Below are 24,070 nucleotides of genomic sequence, written 5' to 3' on the forward strand. Positions count from 1 at the left end.
TTTCTCCCTTTTATATTAATTAGACCACAATGTCCAGGCAGGTGTTTTATTGTAGAAATAGTCTAAAGAAAGAGACATCAACAATGGGTATTTGTAAGGCACATTATATATCTATAAAAGCCATGATCAGTCGGTCCTACTAACTATTCCATGAGGTGAGGTGATGTTTAATTATTTGCCAGCTCAAGAAAATGCTGAGGTATTAGTCAATATGCCTAAGATGAATGTTAAAAAGTAACAAGAACTGGGACCAAAACCCAGGTCTCCTTATTCTAAACCCTGTGATATTTTCACAAAATCCCTCTCTGCAGAGGGGATAATGGCAATAAGTGAATCAAATATATTTTAACTCAGGGTAATTATAATGTTGATGCACTCAGAAAATCAGAAAGGTTTAATTTATTGGGTTTAAAAAAAATACAACAGATTTTTAAAAAATAATGCAAAAAGGAATGATATGCCATTGCTACTGATAAATTTGGGGATTGCAGAACCCTGTAAAGGGAAAGTAAGTCAAAATATTGCCTCCTGAGAGCTTCACTATAAAACCAATACAATAAATTAGAAAAGCAATGTGCCACAACCCCTGAATGAAACAGTACGACTCACAGACTTGCAATGACCTTTTGAATGCACAAGATAAAGAAGAAGAAAGGGTGTTCCTAGCTCTGGGGCAGGTGGTGATTGCTAGGCCATGCACGCACAGGGCATTGCAAAGGCAGTGTCCGCAATGGGTGAGCAGCAGAGTCCAGACCTTCAGACAAGGCCTTCCTGAGGTCTGCAGTCATTCTACCTGACAACATTTTCCATGCTTGTTTGCCTAGTCACGTCCAGACCTCCAAGAACACATTCATACATACTTGAACAGACTCACCAAACCTATAGACCGAAAGTATGTCCAGTTCCAGTCACACCACTGTGACTTAGAAAATATTCAACTACTAATTACAAATTAATAACGCCTTCTAGAGTCCATCCAGGTTCTAACAGGACCATTTCACAAATGTTTCTTACGTGGAAAGTGAAGTTCACTTTCTCTGCCATACACGTTTCAGGCTCAGAGTCCTCATTTGATCCATACACAAATGAAGTTGGGTTTACAAGCCTGACAGAAACAAAGTCAAATTTAAGTCAGTCTTTTTTTCAGCATTACAATCTCATTCATTTATTTACAAAGTGCATACTGGGCACATGCCAGGTGCCAGGTTGTCCAAGGTGCAAGGATGCCTGTAATTGTAAGACATGCTGCCCCCCGAGGTTTGCACAGCTTGCTTGAACTTGTCTAACTGTCCTGTTTGACGAGGTGGTATAAGCAGTCTTTCTCTATAGTCTGGATTATAGCATATCCATTAAGTACATCTTAAATATGCTGTAATTCAGACTGTAGGTGCCCCCTTAAGCACAATAAAATTCTTTTGGTTTTTGGTAAGATAATAATTTTAGTAAAAATGTAATAAAATTAAAACCGTGTACTGACTTGAGTGATAGTATCTTCCCACCAATGTTCTTTGTTTGCCTCCCCAATGCCGCCTGGTTCATTCTATTGATTTATGTAAATCTGGCAAATATGAGATCAATTCTTAGCTTTTTCTAGGACTCCAATATCCCCCTCTACACTTCAATCTACCTTACTTATTTTTGAGTTTTTTCTTCCCATCCATCAATTCCTGCTGCTACTGTAATGACCCCCAGATCTGGGGAACAATTCAAACACCAGTAAGTATGGTAAAGTTTTTGTTCAAGTACAGAGTTGTTGCTCTTTCCCCTGTAATCATACATATGTAGGGTCAGTAGTGAACTTCAAGAAATACTTTTCTGGGGAAACCCTGACTTCACCAGCTGCTCATATTTGGCAGCTGATATGAGGTAATACAAATTAGGTAACCCAACACACAGGAAGGAAATTAGAATATTCAAATATAGATTAGGCAGCTTAATCACTATAGACTAGTCCTTGCTCAAAATAGTAAGATGTGGATAATGAAAAAAAGGGAGGATAATCATTATAGGAAAATCAAGGAGGACCACATTTAAAACCAGAAAACATGCAATTAGTTTTCTTTACCTCCCACTGACTTTTTATTAGGTCCTCATTGCTCTTGAATGGCCACCTTTATCCCTGGCTTAATTCTCACAAATTTGATACTCAATGCCATTAGCTTTAGACACTGATATTTTATTTTTATATATTATATGCCATCTTTATGGATGGTTAAAAGTGACTGAGGATGGTTTATACTTAGAGATACATGAAAAGGTCATTTGCCTATTCTGTATTTATCTTCAATTGCTTTAAAAATGTGTTTTTCAACAAAGATCAATAGCTTAAATAATTTTCAATAAAATCATGAAAGGTTTTCTTAATACTTTTTTCATTCTTTCTCCACAAATGTGCTCCCTGAATTAGAGTCAGAACCTCATAAACAATTACTAAATTACGAGGAATCAGCGAATACTGGCTCTCGGGCTGTGGATGAGAAACTAATTCACGGGTATAAAGAGCGGAAAAGGGACGCCCTGCAGCCAGTTCTCACACAGCTGAGTCCTTCTGCCACATAGGCAGACACAGGTTCTAGAGTGCAGTGATTTGGTCAAGCTTGTAATTCTTTAAACTTCACACTTGCAACAGCCATCGAGTCTAATCAAGCACACTGTGCACTGCCCAACTCCCGGGGTCCTGGCCTGCGCTGCTTGCAACTGGAAGGCTAGGCATGACCCACTGAAGGATTATCAGGCTTTTCCCATACAACATCTCCTCCTGGTGGGCACTAGTTTGATGTGGTCTCCATGACAATTACGGAATGGATTAGAATAATGAACAGCTGGGCAAGGGACCACAATGCTGAGGTCATTGTTGAGAGAGAGAAACAGTACCAAATCTTAAAAACATTTTTTTAAAAAATACGGCTTTGACTAACAATGTACACAGCAATAGATTTATAATCAGCCCTCAGCTTTAGAGGAGGCATCAAAATCTACTTACCCATGAGCATTTAGCATGATGTCATACCTCAGAGGTATGGCCAAAGTCACTTTGTTACCTTTCCGATGGCCCATTTGCCCTTCATTTTCACTACAGAAGCAAAGAGAAAACACCCTGTTAGAACCCATCAGGCACAAAAGTCATCTTCAGAGAGAACTAATTATATACCACATATACCTGACATACTCAATGGTTGGTTCAAATAATGCTTTTTGGGGCATGGGGATAAAAGTGGCTATGACAGTAAGAAATTTTTATGACAGGGTTGGTAGAAATTTACTCTTGTTATTTACACTGTTACTTTCCTCTATGCTGGTTAAAGGGTTTCTGTTTTTGTCAGATGACATAAGAGAAGCTTTCTCCTGAAGACAATGGAACAGAACTCCATGGTTCCCCTAAGGTCCCCTCCAAAAAGTCAGGGGTCTATTTCCTCTAGTACATGATTTTTTCCACAGTGAAATGTACCAGGTGGCATGCACTGTGATGTTGAGGTCCTCTTCTGCTCTGCTGAGGGAGCTTGCATCCAGGAGAAAGGTAACATTTACCTGTAGAACACAGAGAAGGAAAGCTCATTAAAAAATAATTTAAAATGCATTTTTTATCATCTGAATTTTAATTTTTTAATAGTTTATACCCTGAGGAATGCAGATTTGAAACTATGTTCTGGAACATAAGCTGCCCTTCACTCGGGCAGGGAGCTACAGGGAAGCTGTTGGGTTTGTAGCAATTCTAAAGCACCAGAATTTCCACAAGTGCCATTCAGAGACAAAGCCTCCTCTGAATGTCGACAGCCAGGTCCAGACTGACAAAATTAGAGATGCTTTAACAACTTGAGTGAGGACTCTTGCCAGAAACACCTTTTTGTATAGCAGAGGTAACATGCCTGGCAAATAGGACCACCTGGGGTGGGGTGGTTGGGGTGAGGGGAGTGTTGGGGAAGGGTGAGAGCAGAATTCTGATTGACACATTCATGTGCCCATCTTGACATAAATATGTGGCCCCCCTTCTACAGTGAACATTGCCAAGAATATAAATACAATCTCAAAGATCTCAAGCCAAGTTGGTTTGGGTTTTATTTTATCACTTAGCTATTTACTCCTAGCAAAACATAATAATAATGAATTATGTATTTGTGTGCAGAGTAAACAAAGGAAAAATAGAAAAATTTTATATTCATGCTAGTAAACAAAAATTATAAATGCTAAATGCTTACCCTTGAGAGACGATCTACATATATATAACCGACATTGCAGTCCAGTTTTACTGTGCCAGAGCTGTCTGTTACTTCACAGTGTATTTGCTGCTCTTCCTAAAACATTTTAAAAATAAACAAGCAAAAAGGTTTAGGTAGAAAAGGAAACAAGAAGTTTGTAACCCATATTTAAGGATGGCTTTTGAAAAAACAAAACAAAACATCATCCCTGAAGAATTTGCTTTCCTAGAAAACTATTTTTGGAGTAAATAGAAATATAAATGAATGATATAAAAATGTATATAACTATACAGGCATATTCTAACATTCATGTAAATTCTCCACAGAATAATTTCTGGGCTTGCACCTTTTGTCCATGTTTGTGTATCCCCCAATTTAATTCAAGACCCAGTTCCTTACAAAATCATGAGGCAAGGAATTCATAACATCTATGTCTCACATCCCTCTTCTGTGTGGGATGTGAGAATGTGTGTCAGGTATATATTTGCAATAACTGGAATCACAATAGTATACACATACATGTATTCAAATATTTCAGGGAAATAAACAGCTTTATGTGTATTTGTATAGATATGGATTTTCTTGAATATTTGAGTTTTCCCTCTCACTATTTCAAATAGGCTTTTAAAACTCACAGGGGTGTCCAGCCCATGGCCTGCAGGCTGAATGAGACCCAGGATGGCTATTAATATGGCCCAACACAAAATCGTAAATTTACTTAAAATTTTTTTTTGCTCATCGGTTTTTGTTAGTGTTTGTATATTTAATGTGTGGCCTAGAGACACCAAAAAGTTGGACACTCCTGCTAGAGAAAGAAGGTACTGAAGTTTTGTGAGAGGTCAAAGACCCTTCATGTGAGGAAATGGTCTCTGGATGAGACCTGGGTAAATTTGCTAAGAAACAGAGAAGCATCAAAGGAGAAAGCAATTGAGGTTTTTGCCTTTGCAATTCAACTTTATCACTACCCTGCTGGTGGATTTAAGTGCTCATGATGGAGACACAGTGGTAAGAAAAGGTCTCCAAGTCCCTCAAACCCTTCCAGGGAAGGAGAAACTTGCCTACAGTCTGGTTGGCACCAGCATTTTGGGTCTGTGGACTGCTGGTTCTAGCATGTTGGAGGTCCTTTGGGAACAGGACTGGGTATATGAACTTCAAATGCAGAGTGGTAACTCTGGGAGCCCAGCAGGGAGAACCGATAACTGCTTGTGCAGGAACCTGACCAAAAGGAGCGGCCTCAAGCACCAGAAAGAGGTACCAGTGAGAAAAGCAATCGCACCCAAGCAGCTTGCATGAATAACTGGACAATTATTTCTTATAAGTGGGAAGCTGACTCTTTTGATCTCGGTCAGATCCTTAGGAACTTGTCATTTCAGTTAGGAGCATGGAAAGAGTCTTAAAATCACCTCAGATATTTAGACCTCAAATTGATGAAGTGAATTATACCATTTACATTTTTTAGAAATTAAGTAAAACATTATGTAGCATTATGCCGCATGGTTTTCAGTACTTACCAGGTCTAAAATCTTAATGAAGTAAAGACCAGTGGGCAGTCTGACATGCAGGGTGGTTTCATATGCATCGTCTCCAGCATTAAACAGGGACACATTCAGCGTTAACGTCTTCATGCTTCCAACAGCGAGGTAGGTTTTATTCTCATGTGGCCTAAAATTAAGTAATATTCCTTAGTTCTTAATTTGGAAGCAAAAATCCCCTCTCTTCATTTATTTATCTCAAACATAAAAATATTAATTTGAAGAAAAAACAACCAGAGGGAAAGGACCACATGAAAGTAGATGCAAATCTATTTTTAAAAGAGCTCCATTCCCCATATTTCAGATAAATTTGGTCAGCTATTAACCCGAGAAAAGATTAAGTAGTTATAATTAGACTACCCTGCTTTCTGTTATACTCCTTTTCTGATTCTTGCTTCTATAATTTTAACATTTTCCTCATTATTTTGCAATTTTTATTTCAAATTACTTTATTATTTTTTAATTTTTAATAGTTTTATCATTCAAGTACAGTTGTCTCCATTTTTTCCCCACCACTGCCCCACCCCCAGTCACCCCCAGCTCCCACCCTTGATCCTACCCCCCTTTGGTTTTGTCCATGTGTTCTTTATACATGTCCCTGACAGCCTTTCCCCCTTTCTTTCTTTTTCTTTGTGTTTGAATAGACATCGAACTGCCTGCTGCCCAAACCATAGGGGGACAATGTGGGGAACTGGAAGAAAAGGGGAACCGAGAGTATTTCCACCAAATAGATGTTTTGATGGAAGTGAGTGTGACTATCCCCAGCAAGTGAATCCGACTAAAATCTGTTCATGTAGAATTCATTTCTTAGGACAGGCTGGTCACCTCTATCAATGATGAGACCAAATTAACAGATTGAAGAGATGCTTCACTGCGCTGGGAACTGGAGAGAGAAGACTGCTGCAAATCTAGACATCTGTGTCCTACCAAGTTCTGGCTCTGGCCCCAGCTCTCCTGGGCAAAGGGCTTACTTAACATTGCTAAGCCTCAGTCACCTCATCTGTAGTAATAACTACTATTCAGTGAAGATTTGGGTCATGTCATTCCATGGAATCCTCAGAACAACACATTCATATATGAGGAACCTGAGGCTTAAAAAACTTATTCAAGGTCCCTCACAACTAAAATGTTCTGAAGTCTCAAAGCAAATGCACAAGGATGAATTCCTTAAAATTTCTTTTGGCTCATTTTTGCAACCAGCTTAAATTATACTAACAAACTTTCTTTAAACAACAGTATTGATATAAAGAACTATATATATTTAAATAACCCAAAATAAAGAAGTATGACAGAATTGTCATATAAAAAGCAAGCAGACCACAAAGTAGGGGTTCACATACTGCTGCCTGAAGGCCCAGTTCGGACCTCTGCCTGGTTTTGTAAATAAAGATTTAATGGAACGCAGCCACGCTCCTTCATCTGTGGTCGCTTTTACATATGGACACCAGAGAGCTGAGTAGCTGAGAGAGATGGCTGCTCCACAAAGCCTGAAATATTTACTATCTCTTCCTTTATGGACAAAGTTTGCCAGCTTCTGCCATAGAGCAATCTGATGACTAAGTTTAATCGGTTTCAAAATAAGCATACAAAATAATATTACTCTATTTAAAATCTATTAGTCTACTTCAAACAGCGTAGGATACACAAATACAGAAAATGATTCTCCTGTCATCATAACCCCTTGCTCGGTGCCTGAGACATCAAGGAGAAAGAAATGAAGAACGTGTCCACATGTACCCCCTCTGGTGTCTGATCCCTGGGTTTGAGAAGTTGGATGTTTCAGGAAGGATATGTAATAACTAACAAAGCAGTCACTCAACCATGGCCATCATTTTAGGGTGGAAAATTTGATCCAGCTTTAGGGAAAGGCTGTGATGTACTCATTCCTGTGTTGTAAAGCTCTGTGTCACAGAAGTACGCACCTGCTCAGTGGCACCATGTGAGACGCAGAAAAGAAATGTGCAGGAACACAGCCATCCTGTGTTCCCCCTACTGTTCCATAATCATGTTACAACGAAAGGAGCCTAGGAGGTTCTAAAAGTAAACTTCAGCTTGACATTAAAGCTTAATTAAGACTTGTAGAAGAGCTGCCTAGAAATAGACATTTATAAAATATTCTGGCATGTAACCAAAGCATTAGTCACTGAACACCTTTGGGAAAGAAGCTGGCACTTAGACAAGCAACAGAAGGTGAAAGCATCGTATAAACAGCCAGGTTCCAAGACAACAGCAAATTAAAGCGAAACACAATGTTCACATTTCAGCAGCTAGGCTCCTGGTTTATTTTCCATTTTTAACCTACTTTGCCACATAATCATAATTACAATTCTCCTCTTCTAAAAAATACATACATCTTACTCTATCTTGATTCATTAACGGGGTGCCACCAGAGAGATGCCCACCAGCTTGTTGTGCGAGATGCAACAAAGGATTAGGTGCACATCTGGAAGCGCAACGAGGCTGGACCAGCACTTTCCCCAGAATCACAGTTCATTCTTCATTAAAGCATGCACAATGCAGACTTGACATTTACAAAACAGCCTGGAATCCATGTAATTTAGACAACTCGAGGTACTGGGCACATACGAAATCACAACTTAATAAGTGAAAGAGGAAAAAAATAGAAAAATTATGTATTTTTGCACCATGGCTCTGTCTTTCTTGAATGAATGCTACTGTTCTATTTTGCAAGAGATGCTCCCCAAGTCTCAGTATAACGAATGTACTTTGCCTTGATAACATGAATTAGTGCTTCCTAGCTAATTTTTTAAAAAGGTGCCAGAATAAAATATGACGTAAGCTGATAGGTACCTGTGTCAAGATATGTGAGTCACTTATTTGACAAAATGTAGCCTTCGGCAAGTGGTCTGCAAGCCCAGATCAATTATTTTTTTCCACTACTGACTTCAGGGGGAAAAATACTGGAAAATTCTCATCTATTGGAATACATCAGTTATCTGACATTTAATAAGATTTTATTGAACAAAGGCAAACTCACTGAAGTCTAGAAGGTTATAGCAGAACACGGATTGGAAGGTTGAAGTAGGAAATAGCATGTTTTAGGGTACAAGGCCTATAATTCATCTTCCCCAACCTCTGTGCCATCAGTGAGGTGCACAGAGTGGGCAAAAATAGGTTTACATTTGTGAGTACACAAAACAGAGTTAATAAAGCCACTGCAATAATTATAACCTGCATATTTAGCTACAGTTGTCCATACAGCTAAAGACGTGCAGGTTATAATTATTACAGTAGCTTTATTAACTTTGTGTTTTAAGTGCTCACAACTGTAAACCTACCTTTGCCCAGCCTGTATATCCCTACTACCTGCATTTTTAAAATGGACCATTTTGTTAGGCTAGCCCTTTTAAAGGCTAACAGTATAGTGGCCAATGCTGGCAATTGCTTGCAGTCTACCCAACAGTGATTGCCCTTTTGAGCTGCTAACAGAACCACGGACTACTGAAAGCATAGGCAGCATTCCCCTGATACTGCAGAAGACAAGGCCCTAGCTCAGGAAATGAATCCTAATTGATCTAATGTGATCATGAAGACTACATCCATTCTTCAGCCATCCTGGGTTTGGGGGTGAGTGTGTGATACAGGTCTGGTTAATCAGCATAAGTCTGCCAAGGCATTGGCCTTCCTGGAGAGGCAGCCTCAAGAGGACACAGAATTTTGCTCTTGACCCCTACCTTTTTTTTTTTTTTTTTGCTGGGAACCCTGGTGCTGCTGCAGCCATCTAGTGACCATGAGGGAAAAGCCAAAAGAACTGGAAAGATTTTGGTAGGTGCTCACTAAACCTGCTACTGCCTCCTATAGACTGCACAGTATGCCAAATAATTAAATCCTGTTATTGTTTAAGCCACTATTAGTTAGATATTCTGTTACTTGCAGTTAAAGGCATTCCTAACTTATGTGAAAACAACTGTTCAGGAGAAGCCTACATCAGCTCCTACCCTGGAAGCCTGACTGAAGAACTAGATTTCAAACTACCTGTGTAATGACTAACACTGGCTCTTATTTTTATAATCTTGATAAAGTCATATTTGTTCACCTTCATTTTGCAGTGTAAGTCCATTTGAATATGATTTATTCTCCTGAGAATTTAGACATTCAGAAGAAAACCTTGACTTAATGAAAACATGAGACAGAGTGCATAAGCACTATTTAGTTTGCTTTTGGCAGTCCATTAGATTGCAGTCTTCAGAAACTCATGTTCTTAACTGAATAAATGCATTTACCTAAAGCAGGTTTATAGCTCTCGGCACATAAATACCATTAGCTACAGCGGATTTATGGGCGAGAGAATACTAGAACATATGGTCACAATTTGCCTATATTACAGAGAAGAGAGAGGACACCTATGTGAGACAGGCATATATTTCTCCGACAGAGTATAATTTACTAAAAATGCAAAGCACTCTGTCAGAATCCTTCACTTCGGGCTGAAAAAATCGATTAGAAGAGTGCTCATTAGAGAATTCCTGAAATAAGTTACCATTTCCCAAGTAGAAATCACCTGTAACTTTCCAAACTGATGCAGAAGAGGTGGGGCTTACATTTTACACTGGCATTCATGGTGCTTCAGACCTCCTGAAACTCAGACCTGCTGGCCCGGTCATGGGCAGCAGCATTTGGGGATGTAAAGAGACAGACTCTAGACAAATAACTAGTGTACACACAGAAAATGTTTAGAATTCATTGGCGACATTTCATTTTATGGTCAAACTATAAAGGTTTTTTCTTTTACCATAATCTATAAATATCCCAACCATAATTTATCAAAATAGCAACTTTTATCAGAGCTTCATGTGTAGGTCTTGTGCTCTGCACTCGGCCTGCATTATCACATTTTATATATATATATTTTTTAATATTTTTTTTATGTTTTTAAAGATTTTATTTATTTTTTTAGAGAGGGAAGGGAGGGAGAAAGAGAGAGCGAGAGAGAGCGAGAGAGAGAGAGAGAGAGACATAAATGTGCGGTTGCTGGGGGTCATGGCCTGCATCCCAGGCATGTACCCTGACTGGGAATCGAACCTGCGACACTTTGGTTTGCAGCCCAAGCTCAATCCACTGAGCTATGCCAGCCAGGGCCACATTTTATATTTAAAATATCTTTTATAAAGTAGGTACTATTTACCTCCTTACCAATGACAAAAGGAGTTTATAAGAGTTAAAAGGCTTCTCTAAAAAGGTCATGCAGCTAGTAAAGGGCAGATATGGAACCTGAACCAGGTTTCATTTCAAATCTGAAACTCTTAACCACTACCATATTTGTTCTCAGATTTTAGTATAATAAGAAACCCTGGGAGCCCTGTTAATAATAAACACTTCTGGCCTGGTCCCCATAGCTTCCAGTTTGGATGGCCTGGGGCCTAGGAACCTGCATTTCTACCAAGCATTCCAGGTGATTCTCATGAAACTGACTCAGAAGCTGCATGCTGAGAAACCCTGCCTTACCCTCAGTTGCCTGCCATTTAGAATCGTAATGGACTAGATATTTAGATGACATTTAGTGAAATAGTATCACTTCAAATTAAAAATGCAAAGTAGAGAATATAATAGCTTACTGCAAGAAAATATGTAATGAAGAAAAATAATAATTAAATTATATAATTCAATATGTTAATTCAAGAAGATATATTTTCACTATTCCAAAAAGAAGCATTCTTAGTAGTATTTTTGTACCAATTTTGATGTTCTGTTTTCTCACAGGCCAGAGGGACTGCAGTGACAGTGGGGATTTCTGATGTAAGAAAATAAGAACACTACTTATTTGTAACTTACATAAGCTTTCCCTCACAAACCTCTGCATATCAAAGGCCCAAGGCAGCAAAACCACAGGGAAAACTAAGCATTTTAGAAAGAAAATAAATACACAAATGGGAAGGTTATAAACTTTGCAACTAACACAGCAACAAAGGCATTACATTACTGGCTGGGATACAAAATTGTTAGCAGTCACTGTTTTTGGACTAGCTGAGCAGCCAATCTGGATAATTTAAGTCTAAAATCCAATTATTTATCAAATAGGTTAGGGCTTCTTGGCCCTCAACAGTGGATGCTCAAGGCTATGCTGGCATTGCCTAAGCAAAAAGAATTAATTTATTCTCTGCCATATGTGGCTCCACCCAGCGGGGTACTCAGCACTGTTTGTTAACCTTTTCACTCGTTCCTAGTTGACTTCCTATCCCATGCATCATAACAACTATTATGAATCTTTGCCCATGCCTTTCAAGTTCCCAAACTCATCCTAAAGGCCCTTGCTTTCCAAATATGAACTTGCTTTTATATCCTGGCTATCCATGAATTCTCTACATTTAATTTCCTTCCACAATGTGTGGTTGAAAAATCACACATTGGTTTCCTAACCAATGTCAAACATCTTTTCATAGCTGCTTAGCTCAAGATGCAGGACCATTTTAGTTTCTTTCTAAGGCTAACTCCTCCACCTGAGTCTGATCCCATGATATGCTGTTTTCTTTAGAACCTTGTTCCAGCCTCAGCAGACACCCATTCGTCACTCACAGTGTTGCAAACATTGTTTTAGGCATTGGCAACACAAAAATGAAAAGACAGGGCCCTGCCTTGAAGAAGCTCACCAGGTGGTATGGAGACAGGTGAAAATGGTAGTGAGTACAAGTGTACTGGGCCGAGGGGTACAGGAGGACAAAGGGTTACATACCTGGAGACCAAAGGGACTTCACCTAGGAAACAGCTGACATTTACAAGATAAATAAAAGCTAATCAAGTAGATAAGTTGGAGAAGTGAAATCAAGAAGTGAAACAATAGAGAAGCTTAGGAAAGCATGGTGTGGCCAAGCAACTGTAAGCAGTCTGCCATCAATGGAATTAGTGAGAAAGGATGCTAAGGAGTTCAGAGTTTTAGGTTATAATGAGCCATTGAAGTGCTGTTATCAGAGGAGGATGTGAGAGAACTGTCTCTGGACCATTATAGTAGAGGAATTAGAATGCAAAGAAAGAGGGCAGTAGCCCAGAAAGCTGAAAAGCCTGGTGACCTATGTAGCATAATGAGTACGTGGTTTAGATTAATAGTGGTAGAGATAGAGAATTATGGTGGACAAATATATATATATATTTAGGTGGTAATATTGTAGAATTTAGTGATTTACTGAATGTCAGGGATAAGAAAGGCAGGAGAGTGAGTTCCGGCCAAGATGGAAGCAGAGGTAGAAACGCTTTGCTTCTTTGCACAGCCAAAAGGAGGATAACAACCAATCTAAACTCAATAAACAACTAGAAGTGCCAGAAAATCAAACTGCATGGAATTCTGACAACCAAGGAATTAAAGAAACAGTCAACCAGAACTACCAGACCAGTAAGGCAGCAGACTGGAGAGAACCTGAGGCGTGGCAGCTGACCATGCAGGTGGAGATGGCTAAATGGGAAACTCAGATTCAGAGTTGACTGTGGACTAGGTGGTTGCAGTGGTGGGAGAAACTCCTAGTCTCACACGAGAGTCCGTTGTAAAGTGGGCTAGAGATGAGCAGGCAAGCTGCACTGTTCCCTCTCTGGCCCCTCCCCCACAGGCAGCAATGCAGCGCAGCAAAGAGGGTTGCCCTGCTCTGGTGAATACCTAAGGCCCCACCCGCTTACAACTTAACAGGTGCACCAAGACAAAGAAATATGGCCCAAATGAAAGAATGGAGCAAAACTCCAGGAAAAAAGCTAAGCGATGAGAAGACAGCCAACCTATCTGATGGAGAATTTAAAGCCCTGGTAATCAAAATGCTCACAGAACTAACTGAGCTTGGTCAAAAAAATGAAAGAACACACAAAAGATACCCAAAATGAAATAAAGCAAAATACTCAGGGAACCAACAGTGACAGGAAGGAAGCCAGGACTCAAATCAACGATTTGGAACAAAAGAAAGAAATAAACATCCAACCAGAACAGAATGAAGAAACAAGAATTTAAAAAAAATGAGGAGAGGCTGAGAAACCCCTGAGACAGCTTGAAACACTCCAACATCCAAATCATAGGGGTGCCAGAAGGAGCACAACAGCAAGAAATTGAAAACTTATTTGAACAAATAATGAAGGAAAACTTCCCCAATCTGGCAAAGGAAATAGACTTCCAGGAAGTCCAGGAAGCCCAGAGAGTCCCAAAGAAGTTGGACCCAAAGAGGAACACATCAAGGCACCTCATCATTAAGTTACCCAAGATTAAAGACAAAGAGAATCTTTAAAGCAGCAAGGAGAAAGGAGACAGTTACCTACAAAGGAGTGCCCATAAGACTATCAGCTGATTTCTGAAAAGAAACCTTTCAGGCAAGAAGGGGCTGGAAAGAAGTATTTGAAGTCATGAAAGGCAAGGACCAATCCAAGATGACTCTATCCAGCAAAGCTTTCATTTAGAATGGGAGGACAGATAAAGTGCTTCCCAGATAAGGTCAAGTTAAAGGAGTTCATCATCACCAAGCCCTTATTATATGAAATGTTAAAGGGACTTATCTAAGAAAAAGAAGATCAAAAATATGAACAGTAAAATGACAACAAACTCACAACTATCAACAAATGAACCTAAAAAAATAAAGAAAAACAACAAAATCAAAAACTAAGCGAATAACCAGAACAGGAACACAATCAGAGAAGTGGACATCACATGGAGGGTTTTCAGAGGGAGAAGGGAGGAATAGGGGGGGAAGGTACAGGGAAGAAGAAGCATAACTGGTAGGCATAAAATAGATGGAGAGGGGTCAAAAATGTTTTAGGAAACAGAGAACTCAAAGAACTTATATGTACAACCCATGGACTTGAACTAAGAGGGGGGAGGAATGCTGGAGGGTTGAGGAGGCAGGGTGGAGGGGGGATAAAGGGGGAAAATGAGAAAACTGTAAAAACATAATGATACACTTTAAAAAAACAAATAAAAATAAGAAAAAAAACAAAAAGAAAGGCTGAAGAATGCAGACTGAGCTCCAGGTTGTTGGTTTTGGTAACTAATCGTCATGATATCATTGGTGGAGAGTGACTGGGCGCCAAGAGGACAGGTCCAACAGACATCAGGATGTGTGGATGTGGAACTCAGAGATACTGCTTTGGGCACTGGCAGTATAGGCAGGCCAGGTGAGGTCACAGTAGTAGGCAAAATTATCCCCCAAAATATGGGAGTGTGAGAAAGGCATGAGAAAACCTTTTGGGGCATCGACAGAGCCAAAATCAAGGATCCTCCAAAGATAACTGAGCAAGAGGGGCTGCAGAAAGACAAAGGGGTAGGATGATGAATATCAAAGCAAAAGACATCCGAAAGAGGGAGTGAGAAGCTGTCAACTGCTTCAGAGGATGGTTCAAAGAGGGATGAAACATGCCGCCTGGATATAAGTAGAAAGATTTTCTCTCCAACTCATTCTTTTTCCTGCTTTTGCATTATTAAATAAATAACATGTGATAAATCCACGTTTCCAGTATATCTTCTTCCCTTAAGCACTTACACTGTCATTCGGCTACTACTGCACTGAAATTTCTATCTTAAAATTGGCCACTGACATCCTTTTGTTACCCACAAATCACATTTTAAATGCCAACTCCCATGACCTTTCCTCAGTCATTACGCCATCTCATTTCCCTACAAAGTCTTACAATATGAAGTCTCTCTTTTTTATATTGGCCATTTCACAATGCACTCAGTTCTCCAAGAGGTTCTTTTCAGTCTCCTACAGCGACTCCCTGTTTTTAAGCTCTTCAAATAAAACAATCCCCCCACATGTTAATCTTCAGTTCTTTTCTCTGTGAAATGCACATTTTACCATACAGGGATTCCACAGTAATCCTGAACTAGATTTTCAATCGAAGAGAGGCATACAGAAGTCCCACCGAATTCAACATGCCCCAATTTAAACTTGCTTCCTTTACAGACTTACTTGCAATATGGTTTCCCATTTTCCTGCCCCACCACTGATGCCTCCTTCTCCTCTTCCATTTCCCACACACAGTCATCCCTCAACCTGAACTGTGCATTCCATCCCTCTAGTCTTCTTCATGTCCACACCTTCCCTCTGATATGCAAAACGATTTCAATCTAGGGGATCTAGATATGCCAAAATTACCACGGTTTATTTCCCATAAAAAAATAACAAGAGCAGTCAACATTTATCTAGTGTTCACTATATGCTAGGCAATTTTCTAAGCATGTCACATACATTTTCTTTTTACTGTTTCCCCTCCTGTGAATTAGGAAGAACAAAGTAGTTTATTCTCTTTCAAATATGTCATGAATGCTGAGGAATCTCTTCATTTTTGACATCAGTCTGAATGATGTGACCATTTTTCTTGGTGACAAACTAGACGTGATGTAGTGAAGGCTAGCTGACTTTGCCATGCAAACTCTATTAAGAGGCGCTGACAAATGTCTGAAACACAACTACAGGTCTAACAACGATGGCCAAGGCCACTGTTAAAGACTGAAATATCTTCTCAGCTACCGCCGAAAGAATAAAACGTGCTTCATAAAGCATTGTAGCTCATATTCTCCTTCCTTCAAAAAGTGGCAATCTGTAAGTGCATATTATATGACTGATGAACTTAATGTCTCTCAGGAGAATGTCATCCATTTTCAGTTCTTTAAATGCTGCTAACCCCCAAGTGTCAGTTCTTAGTCTTTTTCTCTCTGAAACCCACCTGCACACCCATTATCCCAGGTTGATAAATAACAAATAGTGAACTACACTTACTTCAAAAATCCAAATTTCGCAGAAACTTGTAGATCAGCGGAACAGTTTTCATGGGCACAAAACCTTGCAAAGGGTATCTGGAAATAAAATATGACAGTGTTTTATTTTTAGTTCAATCAGTAGGTGTATTTCTGTTTTTTAAAGACTATGACATCTTGATACATGAGAAAAATAAAAATAAATCAAATTGATAATTTCTTGTTTTATCCCTTTTTGAAGAATTCAGTGTGAGAGTGAGTTAGTAGGCTTAAATGACAAATAATTACAGGGCTAAAAGTACTAATTTCTTCCAATAAGCATATTTAAAGCCTAAATTTGTCAGGTGAAAAAATGATTTTTTCTCTTCCAAAATAGTTGTAAAACAATGTTAAGCAACTATGATAGTGACCTATTTAAGTATTTAAATCTCGTGCTGCCAGGACGCTCTTTGCCCAGTTCCTCTCCATTTTCTGCTACTCTGATTCCACTTATTCCACATAAGCACAGCTCTTTATTTTGCAGAGAGTAAGACAGCAGTCTTCTAGCAGTCTTTGTTGAAAACAACACATTGCAGAAATTCAGAAATGTCACTTCAGAAACAACACATCAAAGAAAATGAAATGATAGACTATCATAGAGGTTCGAAAATGTATTTACCTCTGAGCATTTTAACAGAACCCAGATATACTACAAGATGTATAAGAAGACCTGAGTTAGAAGCTGGGCAAAGAAAAAAAATGGAAAGAGAAGAGAAAAAGAAAAGTAAGTGGTAAAGGTGAAGAAAGATGAGATGCAGGAAAGAAAGGAATCTTGAGAGGCGGAGAAGGAGTCAGGTACGTAAAAGGGCAAACAACTGCAGGTTGGCACGCTGCTCGTCGGATCAGACTGCCTATACAGGGGGGAGCAGAAGGAAAGCGGAAATCTTCTTCTAAATGATGAGGTAGATAGGAACTTTTCTACCACTCTTACCTGTAGAACAGGTTGGTCTAAGAGTCAAAATGTGAATTATTCTAATATAACTGCCAATTGCTTAGGTTTTGGTTTGTGTACTTATAATAAAGGCATTAAAAATAGTTGATATTGAAAAGTTAAGTTAAATGGAAGGATGAAAAATACTGGCTTCCAGAAATATTTTTATATGTGGGAATAAAGAAAATTTGCTCCTAAGTTATCTCTATTCAACCCAATGTTGTAGACTAGACAGTGTTGATTGTAAGTTCAAATATCTTAAAGTGACTTAGGGGCAGTTTATTTGGGACAGGATATGAACTAGACCTTTAAATGTCCCTTTTATCTTTCACACTCTGTGTGCCACCAGCAAACATTTTAATGAATGCTTTTAACATACCCCAAAACATTCTGTTGACCATGTCTCTGTGTTGTTGGACAGCAAAGTTCTGAACAACTGGACCCCCAGAAATAAACACACTGTCAAGGAAACTGATATATTTTGGGATAAACTGGACAAAGCAGTTCATGGTTAGAATGCAGCACCCATCTCAAAATGCACTTAGTCCTGGCATGAGGTTGGGAAGCAGCTAAATTTAAAAAGAGAAACTGTTATGCAACATAAATACATGTTTATAAATGAGTAAAACCCAGCAAAGGAATTTGACTAATAAGACATGAGTGAATCATGAGTGGGGAGAGTAAGAGAGAGGGACACAAAAATGAGACAGAAAATGATAAAGAGAAAGACACACTGAACACACATGACGACCCTGAGTAACTGACTCATGAATGCAACTCACTCCCATTATGAGTGCTTTCTAGCAATGTACTTTCCTCACCTACAGGGCATCAAGAAAAAAATTAGCCCCGGCTGGCGTAGCTCAGTGGATTGAGCGTGGGCTGCGAACCAAAGCATCACAGGTTCAATTCCCAGCCAGGTCACATGCCAGGGTTGCAGGCCACGGCCCCCAGCAACCACACATTCATGTTTCTCTCTCTCTCTCTCTCTCTTTCTCCCCCCCTTCCCTCTCTAAAAATAAATAAATAAATCTTAAAAAAAAGAAAAAAAATAACGTGTTGTGTTAGAAACCACTGCTTTGACTACATGCATATTTTTTAATATTCAGCTCACTATCCTAAAGAGAATACAAATAAAAAACAAGATACCATAAATCTATTATATTAAAATTCATAAAATTAAAAATAAATTAGAGTTCATTTCCCCAGAACTATGCAATATCTCAAAAAACAATTTTGTAGTTACATGTCACAATTTCTGAATAAAAGAAAATATTCCTACTGTTTTTTCAATTCTGTTTTTTTCTTTCTTCTGCTGAAGAATTGGCTGAAGTGGTGGGAATTCCTCTACTGTTCGTCTGTTGATATAATGATGCCCAAGGTGGTAAGCAGCTTCAATCTGGATCGGTGTGAGGATGTCTCGCACATCTTTCTAAGGAAATTTAAAACCATATGAATTAAAAACAAAAAGCAGCATGTAAGTTTAAAAATATAGAGAGCTCCTCCTTTCCTGCATAAGGCCCAACACAACACACATGGAAGTCAAAGAAATCTTACCTTTTCATCTAAATTATTTTTATTAAATAAATGTATATGTTTTTTCACATTATGAAAATGTTCATGTTCTTAGGAAACAACACAAAAATAGCATAAAAATGAAAAACCATAACCATCCAATAGTACAAAAAGGTCTACTATTAGGTATATTTTCTTCTATGGTATGTTCTGTGCATACTTTTTTTTATAACTTGAAATTATAACAAAAGCATTTTTCACTATAAATTCCTTGTAAATTATTTCAAAGTACTAGTGAACATTTTATTCTATTTAACATTTCCCTCTAGTAGACTTATAGAAATATAATTTCTCCATTTATTCAAATTTATTTTTTTATTATTGTTGTTCAGTTAGTTGTCCCACCTTTTTCCCTGTTGCTCTCCCCTGTCTCCAACCATAGTCAATCTTTTATTACATTTTGATATGATTTGATTCATTTGATTTTATGCATATTATAAAACATATCCTTTATGGACCTTTTCCAATTATCTTTCCTAACAGGTTATAAATGATAATATAGCAAAGTTATTTGTTTTGTATATTTAATATTTTATCCTAAATAGGATAAAATTTATTTACTGGATCTTCTTACTGGTTGTTTTATAACTTTTTTCTAGGTTTATTATTTTTATACTTCACAAAAAAAGAGTTCTTGGATTTATTTATTAATTACACAGAAATTGTAGCCCATTCAGAATCCATCACACTCAGTATGACATTCTTTTAAATTTAACATCTTAATAATTTTTTTCTTTTTATTCTTCTTTATTCTATTACAATTATCCCAATTTTTCCTCCTTTAATTTTTATCTGTAATTGACAGACGTCCTACTAGTAATGTCAGTGGGCCAGGTTTCTATTTACCTACAGACACCTCAGGGTTGGAATATGGCTTAAACATTACTGTGTAAAAGGGAAAAAAAACAAAATTAATAATCTCTAATGGATAGAAAAAGTACCTCCATACAGATTATTGCTGTGCTACCTACAGCTACAGTAACCTGATACCATCAATGAAGTAAAATAAAGGCATATGTGACATTATGGCATATGTCACATAAGAGACTACATCTATTCTATGCCTTTACATAATTATAAAAATAGATGTAATATTTCTTCTTTCTCATCAGTCACAACATTATCAATACATATCTGCAGAGGTGAAAAGCAAGTGGTTTGGAGGGAGACTCCAAGCAAGTGGTTTGAAGTTCAAATCTCAGGTTCATCACCTACTACCTCTGTAACCTTTGGCAAATTGCTTAATCTATCTGTGTTCAGCTACTTCATGTGAAAGGCAGAATAATGATCATGAGAATAATGATAATGACGATACCTACACTGTATTATTGTGAAGATTCAATGGTACAATGTACATAAAACACTTAGCACAATATCTGCCACTTATTGAGGTCTCAATAGATGTAAGACATTATCATGTGCATGTTACTTTCAAAATGTGGCTATATAAGCCAACAAGGAATTCCTGAATTTCAGTGTCTTATAATAAGAAATTCTGGTAAACATTTGGAAAGAATTTTAAAGAAAGAAAATTAGACCACTGCCAAGAACATTAAAATGAGTTACATAACAAGTATTAGACTTGTATTAAGTGGTTCCTAGAAGATTTGGAGCATGAGTCACAGTACTCAAGATCTCATTACTTTTCCAATCTTATACGTGGAGATGATTGTATTAAATTACTTGATAAGTGATCATCTCAATACAAAAACTTGACCATATAGGAATGCTGCAAATCAAGGCCCAAATCCCACATTATCAACTCGTGAAAATGGAACAGCTTGAAGCCCTGAGTATTACAATAGCAAACTTGATTAAATTATCCCCTAGGTGTAGGAGCTAGACAGCCACTGATCGTCCCTCCACATGTCCACTGTTTTAATTCTTCTCAACAAGCTTGCTTTGACCAAATCACATGTTATCTAATTCATACTAATTTTCCACAAGGTCTTTTCTACATCTGGTGTATATTACTTTCATTATCCTAATTAGCTATTAATTATGCTTTTCTCACAGTATATAGAATGTACGTGCGCTTTTGCAAGCACTGTACTTGACAGATATTCACACTTATTTAACTTTAACAGCTCCACCTAAGGACAAATGCTAGAATATCAAAAAATGTCTTAAAGTGACTAATTAAGTATTTGGGAGGAAAAAAGTAGATTTGCTTAAAATTTTTAATTTGTATGGGCATGTGCTATTTACATTAAAAATAACAAAGATCCCATGTCACATTTTTATGGACAATTACATCACAGAGAACACCCACAGCATGCAAATAAGCACATGCCTGAAATTACACAAAGTCTGCCTTCTTGTCTGACTTTCATGAAAATTTGTATTTATGGCCAACTTCAGAACTAAGCTATAGGCTCATGCCTCCTATTGTACTTATGTAGTGAAGGAATTTAAAGGGTGGAGCCAGAAATATTTGTAAAATATTAATAAATAAAAAATGATATTGAAGTATAAACATTGGATAGTATCTATTCATGGATCTGCTGTGTATGAGACAGGCTTTGGGGACACAAAACTGAAAGTCAGTACCTAAGTCACAGTCTATAGCCCATAAATCCACACACATAGTGTTGGGAGATGAGTGTGTGATATATGCACACACACAGAAGAAGGAGGGGGATGGGAAGGTTCTTACACAGAAGAATTTTGAGCATGAAATATGATCAGGTTTGAGTTCTTTGAAATGCCCCTCTAGTACCAATGTGGGGAATGGGCTGGGGAGGGAGAAGGTGTGAGTCATAGACTGGAACCTAAAGTAGCATGACCTTGACCATGTGCAATTATAATCACTGTATCTAGTAAGCTTGGGTCAGAAGGTGGAGAACTATCAACAACCTAGCACTAAAGTTTCCTGAGAAAACACAACACCCCATGGCAGGTGCCCTACCCACTATACCAACAGAACAAGTTCAGATTTTCCCTGACATAGTTCTTTAAATAGCATCAACAAGACGTTATCCATAAATTGATGAAATATTCATCAATTTTCTGTCTCATGTAATGTGTCAATTCTAAGAATAATACAAATGTGCAAAAGAAAATAGCCTGCCTTCAAAGACCTTGCAATCTAACAAAGAATGAACATATGTTGGGGTAATCAATTAACTTCTAGAATACCATACTGTCGGTATAGTTATATAGTTTACTTGTACTTAAACTTGCAACATATATAGATTGGTCCATAGTGTGCTGTGATTCAAATATAACTGTTTTGGAGCAAATGGCACTTTACTAAACTATGTGCTTATATAAGCAAATTAAATATATAAAATATAATAAAAATACAAATAAAATGTATTTACTAATCAAATATTCATTCTCTTGATGTTATTACTGAAAAAGATGTCTTTTAGAACTCATCCAAAGAGCTATATAACAAAATTAAATTCCTTTATTTCAGAAATTTAAATTCCAGAAACTAGGAAAACCAAGGGAAAGAAAAGAATGAACTAATTCACTAAGTAGGTAGGCAGGTTGATTTCATGGTTATTATGCAACATGCTAATAAGGCCACTGTACTCATTGGACCTCTAAATACCAATAGGCTTTCCTGGTTTGATGACTAAGCTAGATACTTCTAGATTTCATTGAAAATACTGTAGGCAGAAAGGGAATCCTGTCACTTCATTTGTTACCCCACTATAGCACCGTTTCTCTTCTCAACCATCAGTGAATTATTTTAATGCAGAGATTCCATCAAGTTCATCCAAGAAACGGCACCTAGAGAAACCTTGAGGGACATCTCACTGCCATGGCTGCTCCAATGTTTCCAAAAACTGCTGCCAACTGCCAGCTGGGTTTCTCTAAATCAAAACAGCCTCAAAATTATCCCTGGTCCTAAGATGCTGTCCAAGGAAACCTCTAAGATCTAACAAAGTTGTGTATTTGAACACAACAAGGACAAAAATTCATTCTCATACACTTGCATGGATGGGAAAACACTTTCACTGACGGAAAAGTGATGTCTAGTAGAAGAGAATTTCAGTAGATAAAACGGTAAAAGGTACAAAAACAAATCATTTCTCTTAGATCACAGAAATCTTTTATATAAACTCAACTTTAAATTCTAGGTTCTGTTTTAGAAAAATCTATTAATTTTACTGATCTAATAGCAAAAAAAATAAAGTTTGGCATCATTATAAGCAACTAAAATAAAATGGAGTTCTGTAAAAAAAAACAAGTTCTGGCTTCCTTTCTATTTTTTGAAGAACAAATTTTGACCATTCCCATGAAACAATAATCCTATGTGATAACTGCTTTAATGATTAGATTAAGTAGATCTGGGAAACTGATGTGCTTACCAACCAGATAAATGGCTGTATAGTCTCAGAAAAATAACACACCAGAAAATATTCATGCTAGTGATAGATGCTTATTAGGTTGTTTAAAATGTCTCTGATATAGACCAAGATCCAATATATGAAACTAGAGAATGTGTGATTAAAAGAAAAAGATTTAATAAAGCCCAACTTTTATAATGAAATTTGAGTTTTTAACTTCCTGCTGTAGCGTCCCAGTGTGCAGACCTTCACCCTCTCCTCCTGGGGTGATCTCAGCCATCCACAGGGCTTTAAAAACTACCTTTATGCCAAAGCTGCATTAAACTATATTTCCAGTTCTATGACTCTCCCCAACTCCAGATGAGTACATACACGTTCCATTGATATTTACACTCAAAAGCAAAACACGTATCTCTAGCTCAGCAGGTCCACACTGAACTCCAGAATTTTCCACCTCAAAATTGTTTTCCTCGTATTATTTTCTCAAGTGATAAAAACGACATTATTCCAGTTGCGTGGGCTAAAGACCTTCAAGTCACCTCAGAGCATCCTTCTCAAATGCCAGGCATCCCATCTGCATGCAAATTGTGTGGGCTCTTTCTTCGACTCTCTCTTGCCATATCCATTGCCACCACCTTTGATGAAGCCATCACCTCACACTGTATCCTCTGGGTTATTACTGAATCCTCTTCTCCCCGTGTCAGCTCTTGATACCTTACTATCTAGTGTAACATAGCAGTCAGTGAATTCCTTTTTATTGCTGAATCCACTAGATCCTCATTTCATTCAGATAAAAAGTCCAGGTCCCGCATGATGTC

The 24,070-nt window shown here is 37.9% G+C and overlaps 1 protein-coding gene across 1 annotated transcript in view; it reads right to left on the reverse strand.

The window, feature by feature from the left end:
- The window catches only part of ITGA4 (integrin subunit alpha 4), a 79,106-nt gene that overhangs the window by 7,374 nt on the left and 47,662 nt on the right, over positions 1-24,070 (reverse strand). The window contains exons 16-22 of the mRNA XM_045841441.1: positions 18,659-18,808; positions 16,429-16,505; positions 5,708-5,858; positions 4,197-4,292; positions 3,449-3,528; positions 2,984-3,073; positions 1,015-1,105 (exon numbers count right to left, since the gene is read on the reverse strand). Of these exons, the coding sequence (XP_045697397.1) occupies positions 1,015-1,105; positions 2,984-3,073; positions 3,449-3,528; positions 4,197-4,292; positions 5,708-5,858; positions 16,429-16,505; positions 18,659-18,808 (735 nt within the window). The remainder of the gene's footprint in view (positions 1-1,014; positions 1,106-2,983; positions 3,074-3,448; positions 3,529-4,196; positions 4,293-5,707; positions 5,859-16,428; positions 16,506-18,658; positions 18,809-24,070) is intronic.

This window comes from Phyllostomus hastatus, unplaced genomic scaffold (assembly GCF_019186645.2).
Source record: "Phyllostomus hastatus isolate PE091 unplaced genomic scaffold, TTU_PhHast_1.1 phas_contig_1, whole genome shotgun sequence".
In the NCBI taxonomy this organism is placed as follows: Eukaryota; Metazoa; Chordata; class Mammalia; order Chiroptera; family Phyllostomidae; genus Phyllostomus; species Phyllostomus hastatus.